The sequence below is a fragment of the Aspergillus piperis genome (assembly GCF_003184755.1).
Source record: "Aspergillus piperis CBS 112811 unplaced genomic scaffold BO85scaffold_25, whole genome shotgun sequence".
In the NCBI taxonomy this organism is placed as follows: Eukaryota; Fungi; Ascomycota; class Eurotiomycetes; order Eurotiales; family Aspergillaceae; genus Aspergillus; species Aspergillus piperis.
Window position 1 is genome coordinate 207,138 of NW_020291615.1, and position 15,004 is coordinate 222,141.

General features: G+C 51.7%; 3 protein-coding genes across 3 annotated transcripts; 2 read left to right on the top strand and 1 right to left on the bottom strand.

Annotated features, from left to right (window-relative positions):
- Nucleotides 1-164: 164 nt before the first annotated feature.
- Nucleotides 165-4,186, bottom strand: BO85DRAFT_472078 (formin-binding protein HOF1). Its single transcript, XM_025662532.1, has 7 exons — nucleotides 3,894-4,186; nucleotides 3,727-3,831; nucleotides 3,380-3,666; nucleotides 3,115-3,327; nucleotides 2,955-3,053; nucleotides 864-2,907; nucleotides 165-807 (listed from the first exon to the last, which is right to left on the bottom strand). Exons 1-7 carry the CDS (start codon nucleotides 3,934-3,936, stop codon nucleotides 638-640), a joined length of 2,961 nt encoding a protein of 986 aa, XP_025511141.1. The 5' UTR covers nucleotides 3,937-4,186; the 3' UTR covers nucleotides 165-637.
- An 888-nt stretch (nucleotides 4,187-5,074) lies between these two features.
- On the top strand, nucleotides 5,075-13,201 carry BO85DRAFT_429913 (CCR4-NOT core subunit CDC39). Its single transcript, XM_025658271.1, has 4 exons — nucleotides 5,075-6,253; nucleotides 6,338-6,662; nucleotides 6,725-12,633; nucleotides 12,697-13,201. Exons 1-4 carry the CDS (start codon nucleotides 5,531-5,533, stop codon nucleotides 12,760-12,762), a joined length of 7,023 nt encoding a protein of 2,340 aa, XP_025511142.1. The 5' UTR covers nucleotides 5,075-5,530; the 3' UTR covers nucleotides 12,763-13,201.
- A 468-nt stretch (nucleotides 13,202-13,669) lies between these two features.
- Nucleotides 13,670-14,868, top strand: BO85DRAFT_381999 (seipin; the record flags this gene model as incomplete). The annotated part of the gene is made up of 3 exons (XM_025656448.1): nucleotides 13,670-13,761; nucleotides 13,864-14,319; nucleotides 14,370-14,868. 3 exons carry the CDS (start codon nucleotides 13,670-13,672, stop codon nucleotides 14,866-14,868), a joined length of 1,047 nt encoding a protein of 348 aa, XP_025511143.1.
- Nucleotides 14,869-15,004: the final 136 nt, after the last annotated feature.

Here is a 15,004-nt window from a genome sequence, read left to right on the forward strand (position 1 = left end):
TGCTCTGCTCAGTTGGTCTCTCTTTGTGGGCTCATTTAGCCATGTCTACAATTCTTGGTCAGGTATTTAGTTTCAATTGGTGACTTTTACCTGCAAGCTATTACATGCATCTCCAATGAGATCAAGCTATAATGATTTGTCTAGTCATAGAACGTAGTACGTATACGCAAAAAAATATAGCGCCCATACGCCAAGTTATTATTCAAGTATTTCAACCTAGCTAAATCAAAAAGAAAAGAAAAGAAGAACTAGTCCGTATCTTCAACGAAAGACAATTCGAACAAAATCAAGCACACAGGTATCGGAGATTCAGCACACAAGAAACATAATCGAGATCAACAATGAGGTCCAAAGAGGCAAAAACCAACTTTGACATGCAAGAGACTGGGGAGAGAGAAAACGCATAAAGAATGTGCCATGGAAGGGGAGGAATAGATACTACTAGACCCAAAGATTAGAAGATGTGGCAAAGAAGAGACAAATGAGCACAATTTGGTATCATGATCATGAACACGTGATTAAGTAGGACATGGTTGGGTCATAGATGGGGTGATGGAATGAATGATTGGTTGTTGGTTCATGAGATAGGCATTGATCGTGTTTTGTCGTTCGTTTTTTTGTTTAGGATTTTTCGTCTTTAGATGATTTGGAGGTAGTTGCTCGGGACTAATCCGGTTCGGCTGCGTGCGGTGGTGATTTCGGCTTCCCACCAGCCGTCGTCTTGGAGGCGGATTACTGAAAGGACGTCGCCTTTGCTGAAGCCTAGCTCTTCGGGGATGGCGGCGGTGTAGCTGTACATGGCTCGTGCTGCAGGCAAGGTTAGCCGATTATTGCTATGGGGTTGGAGAGGAAGGGGTATTTACCGAAGTGAAGGATGGGTCGACCGTCGCGGCTGAATTGTCTGCTGGGATCGGCAACAGCGACTGTTCTGCTCCTGGACCGACTCCTCACGCTCGCGGCCTCGTCGTAGTATGACATGGGTCTACCGCTGCCGCGTCGAGAGCCGTACCCGTCACGACTGCCAGCATACATGTCGGGTTGTCCGGAAAGCTGAAGCTCCATGCCTCCGGCGCTGGATGGCCGGGTTTGTTGTCTGAATTGCGGCTGTGGTGAGACGGCACGGGGCACTGTGTTCTGAGGCTGTCTGTATTGAGGCTGCGGGGACACGCCGCGCGGTGCCATGGTGGGAGACTGCCGGTATTGTGGCTGAGGAGACACGGCACGCGAAGATCCTCTTCGGGCATATTCTGCAGTTGGAGATGCATCCACGGGACGCTGGGATGGGGATGGGACGGTTGGCGATTGGTTATACCGGCTTCTCATGCTGCTGCTCGAATGGTAGGTTGGACTAGGGCTAGCCGCTCTACTGTATTGCCCCATGCGGGTGTCAACTCGAGGGCTGGCATGAGGGCTCGCACTTCGTCCTGGACCGGGTGAACGAGCCCGGGTCGCCTCCTGGGACTGTCCACCGTGTCGGCTTGTCATTGAAGGGGGCTTGCTCGAGCCACGAAGCATACTCTGGGCCTGGCCAGTGTATCTCTGAGTTGTTTTCTGCATCTGCGCTGACGTGAATGCGGGTTGCGGAGCGTCGAGGCGTTTCAGGGATGAATCGTTGTAAGCGGGGGGAGGTGTGCTCACAGCACCTGGGTTAGCAGCTACCGGTGGCACTGGAGTTGCAATCCCGTGGTATCTGTCAGCAGATACACGAGTGGTTGATTGCTTCCCTGCTACTTTCAGATCTGCAAGAGCCCGGGCAATCGGATCGAGTTCCTCTTCACCAGCCTTGGCTGCTTTCGATGGGGATCCCTTCTTATCCTTGTCAGGGGAGTCCACATCAAAAACATTGTTTCCAACATTAAGCTGGAAGTTTGCCCTTGGATCCACGGGCTCGGGGCTTCCAGATACTCGGTCGGGGTCGGGAACCGATATTGGCTGTTGGGGTTGAGGAGCTTTAACGGGACTGGTAGACTTTGACGGTGACTCCCAAGTGCCGCGAGAAGGTGGTTGAGACGGTCCAGACTGGCGGTCTTTATCATGGCGACTCTTCCGTCGGAAGGGACTGTTGCTGAAGAACGCACTCCTCTTCTTTTGTACCTGTTTGTCTGCCCCTAGGCCTGGAAGGGCTACACCATTCGTGGGTTTCGTGGGAGATTGTCTGGCACTTGGTGGCTCCTGACTCGACATCGATGTAGGGTTTGACACTTCGCTCTGGGAATCCCGACTGGATGGTCGGTAGGCGCTATTGGATCCCGAGCTGCGCTCTGAAGGCGGACCTGTCCTGCAGAACATGGTCATACCATCGGTCGGATAAGCGTTGTGTGGCACCTTCGCAATTTCACCATGCTGGTTGGGGTCATAGTTCGGTGGAAGCTGACCGCCGCGCCGTAGGTCCAAGGGAGCGGGTTGCTGCATCGGTTGTTGCATTTGTTGCGGCATCTGCTGAGGCATTGGCTGTGGCATAGGTTGCTGCACGGGTGGCTGCATTGGCGGCTGCATAGGCTGCTGCACTGGCGGATGCACCGGCTGCTGGATTGGCTGGTGCGGCTGTTGCTGCATCGGTTGCTGTGGTGGTTTTTGCGGAGTGATTGTAGCTTCCCTGCTCGAAGGAGTGGACGGGCCGTTTATCTTGGCTGCAATCTCAGCATCGGGATCAATTTGGGGCTCGTACGAAGAAGGCTGCGGTGATGAAGTGCGATATGCTGGGTTTATCGTCCGTTGGAACTGGGCTACCGAGTACCCTTCTTCTTCAGATACTTCCGAGCTGGTATCGTTGATGTCGCCCCGGCAAAAGTTGATAAACTTGGGTGGGTCAGGAATGTCCTGACCAGTTCCTTTCTCTTTGATGAAGTAGATTATGTCCTTTTCAACTTCGCAGTCTTCCAGGGAAAGTCGGATTTTCTCGCAGGACTATTGATGATTAGCGGAATCCGGGAAGTTGGGTTGATAGAACGTACCGCATCGTCACTGACGCAGACAGTTGATGCAATATTCGCATACGTCCATAGACTGCTTTTTGTAAAGTCAAGTCTCTCTTCCTCCAGATCTTGGAATTTCTGGAACAACTCATCAGTATTCAAAAGTCAAGTTTGAAGATAAGTTGCCGATCGCACGTACATCACAAGCTGCCTTCCACTCCTTGTTCCAGCGTGTAGTAGTTTCTTCGAGAATTTTAATAGCTGCTTCATACTCGCTACTGCTTGATGCCAGCTGTATTTGCGTTTTCTCCAATTTCGCTTTGTTCTTACGCTCTTCGTGGCCCATGACCATGTGCCCTTGAGCCAAATAACCCTTGATCCGCAGGCAATCTTGTTCATACCGATCTCTGGTCTGCTTTGTTCAGTACGGTCTTGTGCACTTTTCCATGGGCAGGGCAATCTACCTTGTTGACAGTCTGAGTCTGTTGGATTTTAGTCTTCAGAAGACGCTCAATACCGTTCTGTATGATCTTTCTTCGCTCCTTGGAACCACCGGCGAAAGCAATCAATGGCTCCTCTAGCTCCCTCTTCATCTGGCCCGCAATTGCTGCGTGGGCCTTGGCAATAGCCTCAGTCTCACCGCGGACGGTATCGAAGGACGACCGGAGGGAGCCTATCTCTGTTGATCCTAGTGGCTTGCGACATAGTGCTAGAAGCTTTCGCGCGTACTCATCCTCGATAGCAGCCCGTACTAATCATCCTGTTAGAACACAAACAAGCCTCTTACTGAGCCCAAGATCGGCCGACGTACTGTTGTAGAATGTCTTTAACTCATCACACGATACTTTCGACGTGTGCATTCTATCCAACATTGGCCCAACACCCGCGTCTTCCTTGCCCCAAAAGTTGTTGGCAACTGTAGAAGTCGAAGTGTTAGCTGGACATGGAACTCGCTAATCGAATGTCGAGGTACTATACAGGACATGGCCACTGTTGGCCCATCTGCAACTGTGCCCGGCATTTTGGCAGATTATAGTCCGGTAAAAGTGTAGAGCTTCGGCCAGCCTTTGCTCATCTGGTTATCGGTATCTAGGGATATGGACAATTTGAAAGGTAACGCAGAGCGAGCTGTAAAAATGTTGAACAACCCGAGAACCCCACGGCGACGGAAAACCAAACGAAGATGGCAACCTGGATGCCCCTGGAGAAGCAAGATAAAGAACCAGAATTCAGAAAGAAAGAATGGAGAAAGCAGTACAGATGGAACTGGATCTGGTGGAGTTAGCCACAAGCTACGCTGTGGAATGGAGATGGCTGACGCTGTCATGTTTACACTGGCGTGTCTCTCGGGGCAACCGGCGGTAATATCACGGGGCAGCGTCAGGCAGCCCAATGACCACCTCATCTTCCTCGAGGGCCCATCAAGGGATATCCGCCGGTGGCTATCATTCTCTCCCAATGAACGGAACCTGACGAATGGTATGGATTCTTGTTCCTGTGACGCCCTTCCCACACTTTATTTGCGCCCTTCCTTGGCTTGTAGGGTTTTAAAAACCCTGAGGTCGGTCGGTCATTATCCATCCATGGATGTGGCTGGTCCCGAGGTCTCACTGATGGCGCGCGAAGAACGCAATTTACCCATACATTCATTCTTCCTTTCAAACCCTTTATTAACACCTATTCTGCTCTTGGCAAAGTAGGATATATCTAGTGCTGTGGATCGTATACGTGGTTCTTCGAAAAGTGTTGAGAGAAGCAGCTCCATTGCGATAACTCGCCATTATCTACACTAGGTCTGCTCGAGCGGAAATGTCGGTGACCATGTTGAGGGTGTCGGGCATCAATTATCGAGTAACTCTGGGGACAACCGTCAAGAGGGCATCCCGGTTCCCCCATTTTTGGACTTTTGAGAGAGAGCGTAGATAACTTTACCTTGACTGTAGATAACCCGATTGCAACCTTCAACCCAGGAACACCCGATGACTCAGCGGTTATCTAAGCCACCGCATTGGTCCCGTCATGCTCACGTGCCCGGGACCCCCAGCCGCACTTGCCTAAACGTAGTGGTCAGTATGCAGGAGAGACAAAGCTGGAGGTCGAGTCCGGTCGCTCGCCTACGCACTTTGCCCAAAACTATATTGCGCGTCCTTTCCACTGGTCGTTAATCTCAGCTTGAGAACCCCTAAAATCGTGATTGCCGGTTTGAGAATTTCTATCTCTCTGCCCGTATTTCACCACACTTCCCCCCCTCAAACTTTGGATTGATCGACATCCCCTACCTACTCTCTTCAGTAAGTGGGAGGAGCAGGACGCAGCTCTCTTTCGCTGCCTAAGGCCATCTAGTGTAGACTCCTCAGGCACCTCCCGACCCGCACGTCCACTCAACCTCGCTTTCTCTGCCCGTCATTCACACCCATCGGAACTTCCATCCTGTGCCACGAAGCAACATCCTCCTCATTGCCATCGGTCTCTGCTCTTCCGCTGCCAGAATCCGTCGCTCTGTTGCACGTCTCACGATTGTTTTCCATCAATTTTGGCTTCGACTTTGCTTTTATTCTGTTGCAAATAATAAAAATTTGTCGCTCGCCTTCAGATCAAATGATCGCGTCTCCTAGATGACCTTCCCTCCCCCTCCTCCTTCCTCCCAATCGTCGATTGCTTCTGGCACCGATAAATCCTCTTCGACCAGGCCGGCAAGGTCACAGCAATCTCCTTGGGGTCCGTCCGTGTCCCAGTCTAGTGTTCGGCGTGGGTTGACTCCACTTGCGACCAACAACCTCTCCTCACTCGCCTCAGCTTCTCGGGGGCCACCTCAGTCCAACAGTCCTGGTCCAGGTGGTTCAACCGCGTCTCCTTTGACTTCCTCCTTTTCCGCCGTTCTGAGCTCCGCTAGGGGCCATCCTGTTGGTCGGAACGTACCCTCGCCAGCCTCCACGCCCTCACCGTTCGCCTCCTTTCAATCTGGCTCGCAACAGCACCAACAACCTGGGCAGTCTCTCTCCTCACCTAAATTCAGAGCTCACACCCCGTCTTCAGGGTCACATCTGGCTTCCGCAGCGGGTTCTGTCGCGGGTGGAGGAGGCTCCGGGGGAGGCGGAGGTGGGACGGGATCTTCCAGAGGCGCCACCTTCTCTCCGTTGTTGTCCGGTACAACCGTGAACTCACCTACGGGATTTCCCTCTGACAAGCCGGGATCGGCAGCTTCAGGCTCTGCTGCGCACGCGAGCCAGTCGTCGTTGACGAAGATATCAGTCGCACAGGTTTTCCTGCTCCTAGATTCTATCACAGAGAAAGAGGGTAGAGAAAAGTGGGAGACCAAAGCTGCTCAAATTCATAAGGTAAGTACATCAGATCATAGCGTCGCAGACGTCAACCTCCTCTCTACTATTTGTTGTATCAGTACGATGCTGACTTGGTACCAGCTTGTTGAGTCGAACGGAATGGAGGTCTTTTCCAAATACTTTCGCCGCTTGCTTACGGGCAATGCCCCGCAGATTTTCCCCGGGGTCAACAAGTCCGTGGAAAATGCTGGCAATTATCCGCTCCTAGTTCAGGAGATGCAAAAAGTGTCTCAGGATATAGAACAGGCCCAGAAGATCGCAGAGACGGTAGATACATCCGAGGGAGATATCTTCCGCGATTTTGATCTCTCCACATTTTTGGATCACTTCAAACTCGATCCTCTTGTGAAGGTTTCTCTCGCGCTGGCCTTCAAAACCGCTAATAAGTCGGACTTGCGTGCTAAAGGTGAGTCATTAGTCCGAATATCAAACTGCGTCCTAAGTCAACTGACGAATGCTTTCCAACAGCTGATGCGATAATTTCCAATTCCATAACACCGTTCCTGCAAAGTCTGGCGACGCTGTCTGATGTCAGCAAGGATTACAAGAATTCTTTCATTGGCATGACTATCGAGCGGTTCATACTGTATCCGCCTAGGAATTTCACAGATGAAGTGAAGGGGAAATTGGTGTATGCGGCGAACTTGCGCTATCAGAAGCTGGGCGTGGACATGCCATTTGAGGTTGCGTCTGCTCTTCAAATGTTTAATTTCATTAACCCCAGGTATACCCTTGTCCGCCAACTTCACTCAAGAGGACCGAAAGCAACCTCAAATGCCGACGCCGTCACTGAGACGATAAACTCAACTGGGTCCGAGTGCTGGGGCGAAGAGCATATTGCCAGTGCGCTGCTTTTCCTTGTGCTCTCTCAGCATTGGCGCGAGTTCTCTCTGGAGACATTCCTCGGGGCTGTTCAGGCACACTATGGCGAGAAGCGAATCAACTGGTCTCTTATCTTCCGGAGCTTCGACCGTGAGGGCTTGAGGCTTGATACTCGACAATTCGCAAAGCTGTATGCGGTCCTGTTGGCTGCTGCTACGGATGACCCATCCCTGGATATTCAGAAGCTTTGGGGTGGTGATTGGGAGCATCGTGATACACAGATGTCCTTCCTGACTGCTTTCATTGCTTCCAGGACAGATGTATCCCAAATCCCCAACCTACGTGCCACCTTTCCCTCCGACTTCTTCGCCGATGGTCCCGAGCTCGTTCGCTTGCAAGGCGAACGTGCTGCAAAGTCACCACTCCGGTCCTTGGACGCTATGAGAGCCATATTCGATCTGGCATTGTTTTCCCAAGCATCTTGGGCCGCCGCGGAGAGCCAACTGATGATCAAGGCGGTTGTTCAGTACGATCTACCCGTTTTCTTGTGCTCGGCTCTCTCTCTCCCTCAGCCTTGGACTAGTGTGCAGCAGAGCTTTGTCCTTCGAACTTTGATAGTTTTCATACTCAAACAAGAGGAAGGATATCATTTGGCACTGCATGGGGCCTGGCATCAAGATCGGCAGTGGGTAGCAGAGCAACTCTTCACAACTTTCACGCAGGACCCGACATCTACTGCTGCCATCTATGAACATGCTGTCGAGTTTGGTTGGCTCGACTATCTCCTGGGATATACGAATGGTCTCGCTATGGATCTTGCTTGCTACGCTCATCGTAAAGGGCCCTTCGACCTGGAACAATGGGTTCGTAATGCGGCACAGAAAGGCCCTATGGATATGGGAAGCCTACTATCCAAGTTCCTGAGGATTAAGGCAGAAGACGAGCTTCACGTCCAACGGAAGGAACAGTCGGCTCCCCAGATGGTTAGTCTTGCGGTCAAAACGGTGTTCACGTTGCTGTCAGTTCTCGAAGAATATGTCGGTGACCGCGAAAATCTTACTCCTGTCCAACGGATATGCATTCAGACTTATCCGCGACTCATCAACTACGGAGAAGGTTTCGACGACATCATTGACACCAACGGGGAAAACGGAAATTCGTTGCCTGAGGCAGTTGATAAGCAGATGCAAGAGCTTTTCGGCAAGATGTATCACGAGGAGCTCTCACTCAGGGAAATCCTTGAACTGATGAGAAGATACAAGTCCTCCCGTGAACCAGCCGAGCAGGACCTATTCGCTTGTATGGTGCATGGTCTTATTGACGAATACCATTGCTACCATGAATATCCCCTGGAGGCACTTACCAAAACAGCTGTGATGTTTGGTGGCATCATCAACTTCCGGCTAGTGGACGGAATTACCTTGAAGGTCGGCTTGGGCATGATTCTGGAGGCAGTGCGTGATCACGAAATGCATGATCCTATGTACAAGTTCGGTGTCGAGGCGATTGAGCAGTTGATCAACCGTCTTCCTGAATGGGCTGGCTTCTGCCACCTGCTCCTACAAATCCCAACCCTGCAGGGCACTACGATCTACCAGAAAGCCGAGGAAGTTCTGCGTGAGCAAGGGAGTCAAGTTAGGGATGAGCCTGGAAGAGCGGACAGTATTCCGGGTGCTGCCGTGAATGGGAACGTTGACGAGAACGCGACCGCGGATGGATCGACTCGTAAATTTGTTTCCGTTCATGTTGATCCGCTTCTCAGACCTGAGGTCTATCGTGATCCTGATGAAGATGTCCAAGACAAGATTCTCTTCGTATTGAACAACGTGTCTGAACAAAACATTGATGAGAAGCTGCGTGATCTCACGGATGTTCTTCGTGACCAACACCATCAATGGTTCGCGTCTTACCTCGTGGAGGAACGTGCGAAATTGCAGCCGAATTTCCAGCAGCTCTACCTTGACCTGCTGGACCGTATCAATGACAAGCTGTTATGGGCGGAAGTTCTAAGGGAAACCTATGTCAGTGTATCCAAGCTTCTGAACTCCGAAGCTACAATCAACTCATCCACCGATCGCGGTCATCTCAAGAACCTCGGTGCATGGCTTGGATCTTTGACCATAGCCAAGGACAAGCCCATCAAACATAAGAATGTCTACTTCAAGGGACTTCTCTTGGAGGGATTTGATAGCCAGCGCCTGACTATCGTGATTCCTTTCACATGCAAGGTGCTCGTTCAAGCCACCAAGTCCACGGTGTTTAACCCTCCCAATCCTTGGCTGATGGACATCCTTGCATTGCTCATGGAACTGTATCATTTCGCTGAACTCAAGTTGAACTTGAAGTTCGAAATTGAAGTCCTGTGCAAGGACCTCGACCTCGATCACAAGACCATTGAGCCCTCTGTCATCATCCGTGACCGCTCTGCTCACATCGAAGATGCGCTGTCTACGGCCAATATTCCAGATGGTCTGGAGGCGTTCGAGGACATGACTCTCACAAGCATCAATCAAGGAATCCGCCACGAGCGATTGTCGCCCGCTGCCATTATGTCGACTCTCCCGAGCTTGGACAAGATCCTTGTACTCCCGTCGTCTGCCAGCAGCATGGTGGACCCGAATGTCCTTCGGCAGATAGTGCACAGTGCGGTCGAGCGTGCCATCGCGGAAATTATCACTCCCGTTGTGGAACGCTCAGTTACCATCGCATCTATCTCCACCGTCCAACTGGTGTCGAAGGACTTCGCAATGGAGCCTGATGAGGAAAGAGTGCGTCATGCGGCTGGCATAATGGTTAGGCAACTGGCTGGTAGCCTGGCTCTTGTGACCTGTAAGGAACCGCTCAAGGTGAGCATGACCAATTACATTCGCATGATCCAGCAAGAGTATTCCGATCAGCCAATGCCTGAGGGGTTGATTCTCATGTGTGTCAACGATAACCTCGATGCTGCTTGCGGTATCGTTGAGAAGGCCGCAGAGGAGAAGTCTCTTCCTGAGATCGAGAAGGTTATCGAACCCCAGTTGGAAGCTCGTCGGCGTCACAGGGCGGCCCGGCCCAATGAGCCTTTCATTGACCCATCAATGAATCGCTGGGGCCTTTTCATCCCCGAGCCTTACCGACAGGCTGCAGGAGGGTTGAACAAAGAGCAACTGGCAATTTATGAGGAATTTGCCCGTCAAGCCCGTGGCCCGGCAGCGGCCCACGTTCAGAATGTTTCCACCGATTCTGGTCGACAGCTTCCAGATGTTCTTCAGGAACCATATTCGCCTATTCCCAATCTCTCTACTCCTGCAGAACAGCCAGCTGTACCCCATAGGACACCACAAGCCCAGCAAGATGCTCGGTTACAGCAGACTGGTCTTGTCGGCGCACAGTCTCAGCTCAATGGCTTCCTTGAGGCACAAAGCCCGCGTGAGAAGGTCGAGAGCATAGTTTCCGAGTTACAGCAGGCAGCTCGGAACGCTCCTGAAGAGCGCATCCGGGACCTTGGCAGGGAGAGTGCTGTCCTCCAAGAGTACAACCAAGCACTTCGCACTATCCTTGCCTCTCCCAACGGTGAAGAACTCGCTCGTCTCACTGGCCTCAGAATCTGTACGACTCTGTATTCGCAGACACCCGGGACATTAGAGATTGAAGTCCTCGCACACTTGCTTGCGAAACTGTGCGATATGTCCACTCTTGTGGCCCGCTACACCTGGGCCATACTTTCTGAGGTTGACGACGAGCACATGTTCAACGTGCCAGTCACGGTTGCACTCATTGATGTCGGACTACTGGATATTCGTCGAGTTGACATGATCTTGACACGTCTTATTCTGCAAAAGAACACTGCTGCCCTGGATGTCCTCTCCAACCTCATGGACCGTGTTCTCTTCAGCGAGGAACCCTCTGCTCTAAGATCTGACTTCTCGGGTAGTCTTGAAGCCATGAGCCAATGGCTTGCGGAAGATTCGGACGTTACTGTGGCCAACGACATCATTCGCAAGCTGCGTGAATCCGGCATTCCCGAAGTCGTCAACCCCCTACTCAGTGACAAGGCCAGGTCCAAGCGTGACCAGATGGAGTATATCTTCAGCGAGTGGATTGGTATCTACAAGGCTCCCGGTGCCATTGATCGCACCTACTATTCTTTCCTCAAGGATCTGCATCAGCGACAGGTCATGGACAACCAAGAAGACTCGGCACTCTTCTTCCGCCTTAGCATCGACATCTCGGTTGCAATGTTCGATCACGAGTCACAGAACCCTAGTGGAAGTCTCGATGAGGCTTTCCTCTACATCGATGCCCTTGGCAAGCTGGTTGTCTTACTTGTCAAGTTCCAAGGCGAGTCTACAGGAGCTGCCAAGACAAGCAAGGCAGCCTTCTTCAATTCTACCCTCTCACTGCTTGTGCTTGTCCTGAACCACCACCATGTCATGAGAGGCGAGGCCTTCAATCAGCGTGTCTTCTTCAGGCTATTCTCCAGCATTCTGTGTGAATATTCCATGAACGGGCTTCAGCAAAGCGATCAGCATCAGGACATGATGTTCGCCTTTGCTAACAAGTTTCTGTCTCTTCAGCCCAAGTACTGCCCAGGATTCGTTTACGGGTGGCTGTCGTTGGTCTCTCACAGATTCTTTATGTCCGGTATGCTGAACATGCCGGAGCGGGCGGGCTGGGGACCGTACTGCGAAATCATGCAGGCGCTGCTCTCTTACATTGGCGAGCAGCTCAAGCCGGCCAGCATTTCATACGTTGCTAAGGACTTGTACAAGGGTGTTCTTCGCATCTTGCTGATCTTGCATCACGATTTCCCTGAGTTCGTGGCAGAGAATCACTTCCAGTTCTGTAACGTCATCCCTGCTCATTGCGCTCAGCTTCGGAACCTGGTCCTGAGTGCTTATCCGTCGTCCTTCCACAAACTCCCGGACCCGTTCAGGGAGGGGTTGAAGGTTGAGCGTCTGGAAGAAATGCGGGAAGCCCCCAGAATCGCCGGTGATACTGCAGGTCCGCTGGAACAGGCCAACATCAAGAGTGCTGTCGACAGTGCACTCCAGAGCACCAATGCATCTGACTCGGTCATTCAGCAGATCTCCGATGCCGTGTACAATCCTCCCACCAAGGAAACCGGCCCCTACTATACGCCGATTAACGTCAACATGGTCCTTTTGAACGCGCTTGTACTTTACATCGGTCAGAGCGCCGTGTCTGCAAATGCGACCAAGGGCAACATTCGCGCGGCCTTTGACAATTCCCCTCACTCGACGCTTCTCGAGAAGCTAGCAAAGGCCTTCCGGCCTGAGGCGCGGTACTATCTCCTGAGCGGCATGGCCAATCAGCTCCGCTACCCCAACAGCCATACCTACTTCTTTAGCTTCGCCATTCTCCGCCTGTTCGGCACCGACTACTCGGAGCAGGACGATTCTGACATTCGTCAGCAAATCATCCGGGTGCTTCTCGAGAGGCTTATTGTCCACCGCCCTCACCCATGGGGTCTCATCATTACCCTGCAGGAGCTGCTTCAGAACCGGAGCTACACCTTCTTCCGTCTTCCGTTTATTCAGGCTGCGCCTGAGGTAAGCTGACCTTTGTCTGAACGGTTTATTAGTTCTTTTCACTGACGTGACATTCCCCACTAGATCGGCCGTCTGTTCGATGCTCTCCTGCAGCACATCCAGCAACAGAGCCCGCGGGCCATGGCTTGAGTGATCGCCAACCTATACTCTCTCCTCTATCTTCTTCCACTATATTAATACGAAGTATTTGATCATGTTTCCATGCCTTGCATTCAGCCGCGATGACCGACTCTGATGGTGTTCTATCGATGCCGCTCATGACAATGCAGCGCAAAAATACGGGTCTTTACCGGGGTGTATGATCTGAAGGGTTTCTACGTTTGCTTTGCTTTCCGTTGGCATGCTGTATTGTTCTATGTTTCTATTCTCATTGTTTCGGTTGGGTTTCTGGGCGGGGTATGCATATTAGGACGTGTTAGCATGGTCCATCGCTACATGGTGCTTATATCTTGTTCCTTTCTGCTCGTGTCTCTTACGCTTCATGTTGGTGTTTTTTTCTTATCCATTCCATCTACCACATCGGTAGTCTGTAACGATAAGTTTATCCTAAAAAAGATGAGTCCATGAGTATCGGTGCATACGAATCCGTAGAAAACAGATCTCAGTAGAGAGATGGTCTAGATGGTGAGAGAGCATATTGTTTGGTGGAGCAGTTCAGTCCCTTAGATTGGTGATCGGCGTCGGGGAGATTCTCCGCGCCGTGCTGCTCGGTGACGTCGACGCGATCCTCGTACCTCTTCGGAACAAAACAATTGTTGCGGCGGTTCTCCTGTCGCCGCACCTCCCAATTCCCGAATTTTACAGAACGATCAAGGAACCATGAATCCTGACGATGGAGCAGATCCTCATAGGGGCGTCGTGTCAGAAGTGATGGTACCAATTCCTCTCCCTTCTCCCATCCATCGTGGCAGACCAGGAACTAACGACTTTCGCAAACACGCAGCACACAGTGACAGAATATCTCCGACCACTTGTATCGAAACGAGCCCAAAAGATCTATTTAGGGGCCTTTCTATTCTTCTGTACGGCTATAGCCATGATCGTCACATCGACGGTCGCGTATGGGGTCTTCTACTACAGGTTCATCCCGCAGGCGGGCCTTGAACGGATTGTTCACTTGCAGTTTGGGTGAGTTAGGGTCTATAATATGAGCAGACATTGAGCTCTTGATGCCTTCGCTTGATCTATGGTTATGACTGATGATTGACTCTTCCTGTTACCGAATTCTAGCGAAGGGCCTCCCTGGGGAATCGCAAGCCTGGGATCAGACCTGGTTTCATCCCTGCCGTACGATGTCCAGGTGGAACTCGAATTACCACGAACACCCTCCAATCTCGCCGCGGGAAATTTCATGCTAGATTTGGCCCTTCTTTCCCGTCCGTTCACGTCTACTCCGCAGGATACGAACACTTCGATTACGACTCTCTCCCACTCGCGCCGCCCTGCCATTCTTACCTATGCTTCGCCGTTGGTGGACACCGCTAGTAAGATCTCGTTCATGCCGTTTTACGTGCTGGGATGGCACCACGAAGCGGAGAAGCTACAAGTGCCGATGATGGAACGAGTGCAGTTCGCTCGTGGTTCGCGCAACATACCAGAAAGCTTGCGCTTGGAGCTGCACAGCTCGGAGATAATGCAAGTATACAAGGCGAAGGTCATGTTCCGGGCGCGGTTTACGGGCTTGCGGTATGTCCTTGATACCCCTTATATTCTCGGTCTCTTTACGATGCTGATAGGAAGGTTAGCTGGGTCATGTATAACTGGAGACTCACTTCATTCGTTGTCTTCGGGTTCCTGTTCTGGAGCATCAGCATGGCTTCTGCAGGGCTCGCATGGCTATTTTTAGCATCGCTTCTTAGCAGTCGGGATGACACATCCGGTCCTGTTGTTGTTAAGGAGGAGGATCGCAGCGCTACAACCCTCATCAAGAAAGAAGAGGAGGAAATTGACGAGCCGCTTTCCGATGTACCGATTGCGGAATCCTCCAACGCAGCGGGGAAAAGGAGGGCAATAGAGCCTGAGGAGGCCGTGAAGGAAGAGGACGAGGAAGATGATGACGAGGAAGGTGATGTGGGAAGTGCAGATGAAATTGCCCTAAACAAATATCTGTTTGAAGGGGACGCAGAAGATGGCCGAGGCGAAGAGCCTCTGGAGGCTTCTGGCTCAGGCACAGCCAGGGAGAGTGCTCACGCCCGAGGAGTGCAGAGACGGCGAAGCCATATAATTCAAGAGTAACAGAGATAGGCATTGTAGCTATTCCTTTCGAGATACCCAATACGATACAGTTGTGTACTGGTTTGAATGTTGATGAGTACTGGACTGCAGATGGAGCGATGAATATAGTTAAGGCAGAGTAGTTATCGATAACGGG

Excerpts from the sequence above, each read along its gene's own strand:
- BO85DRAFT_472078 (XM_025662532.1), bottom strand. The coding sequence starts at position 3,936 with ATGCCGGGCACAGTTGCAGATGGGCCAACAGTGGCCATGTCCT. Across the intron at positions 3,832-3,893 it reads GCCAACAGTGGCCATGTCCT|TTGCCAACAACTTTTGGGGC; the intron begins GTATAGTACCTC and ends CGACTTCTACAG. Across the intron at positions 2,908-2,954 it reads TCTGCGTCAGTGACGATGCG|TCCTGCGAGAAAATCCGACT; the intron begins GTACGTTCTATC and ends AATCATCAATAG.
- BO85DRAFT_429913 (XM_025658271.1), top strand. The coding sequence starts at position 5,531 with ATGACCTTCCCTCCCCCTCCTCCTTCCTCCCAATCGTCGATTGCTTCT. Across the intron at positions 6,254-6,337 it reads AAGCTGCTCAAATTCATAAG|CTTGTTGAGTCGAACGGAAT; the intron begins GTAAGTACATCA and ends ACTTGGTACCAG. Across the intron at positions 6,663-6,724 it reads GTCGGACTTGCGTGCTAAAG|CTGATGCGATAATTTCCAAT; the intron begins GTGAGTCATTAG and ends GCTTTCCAACAG.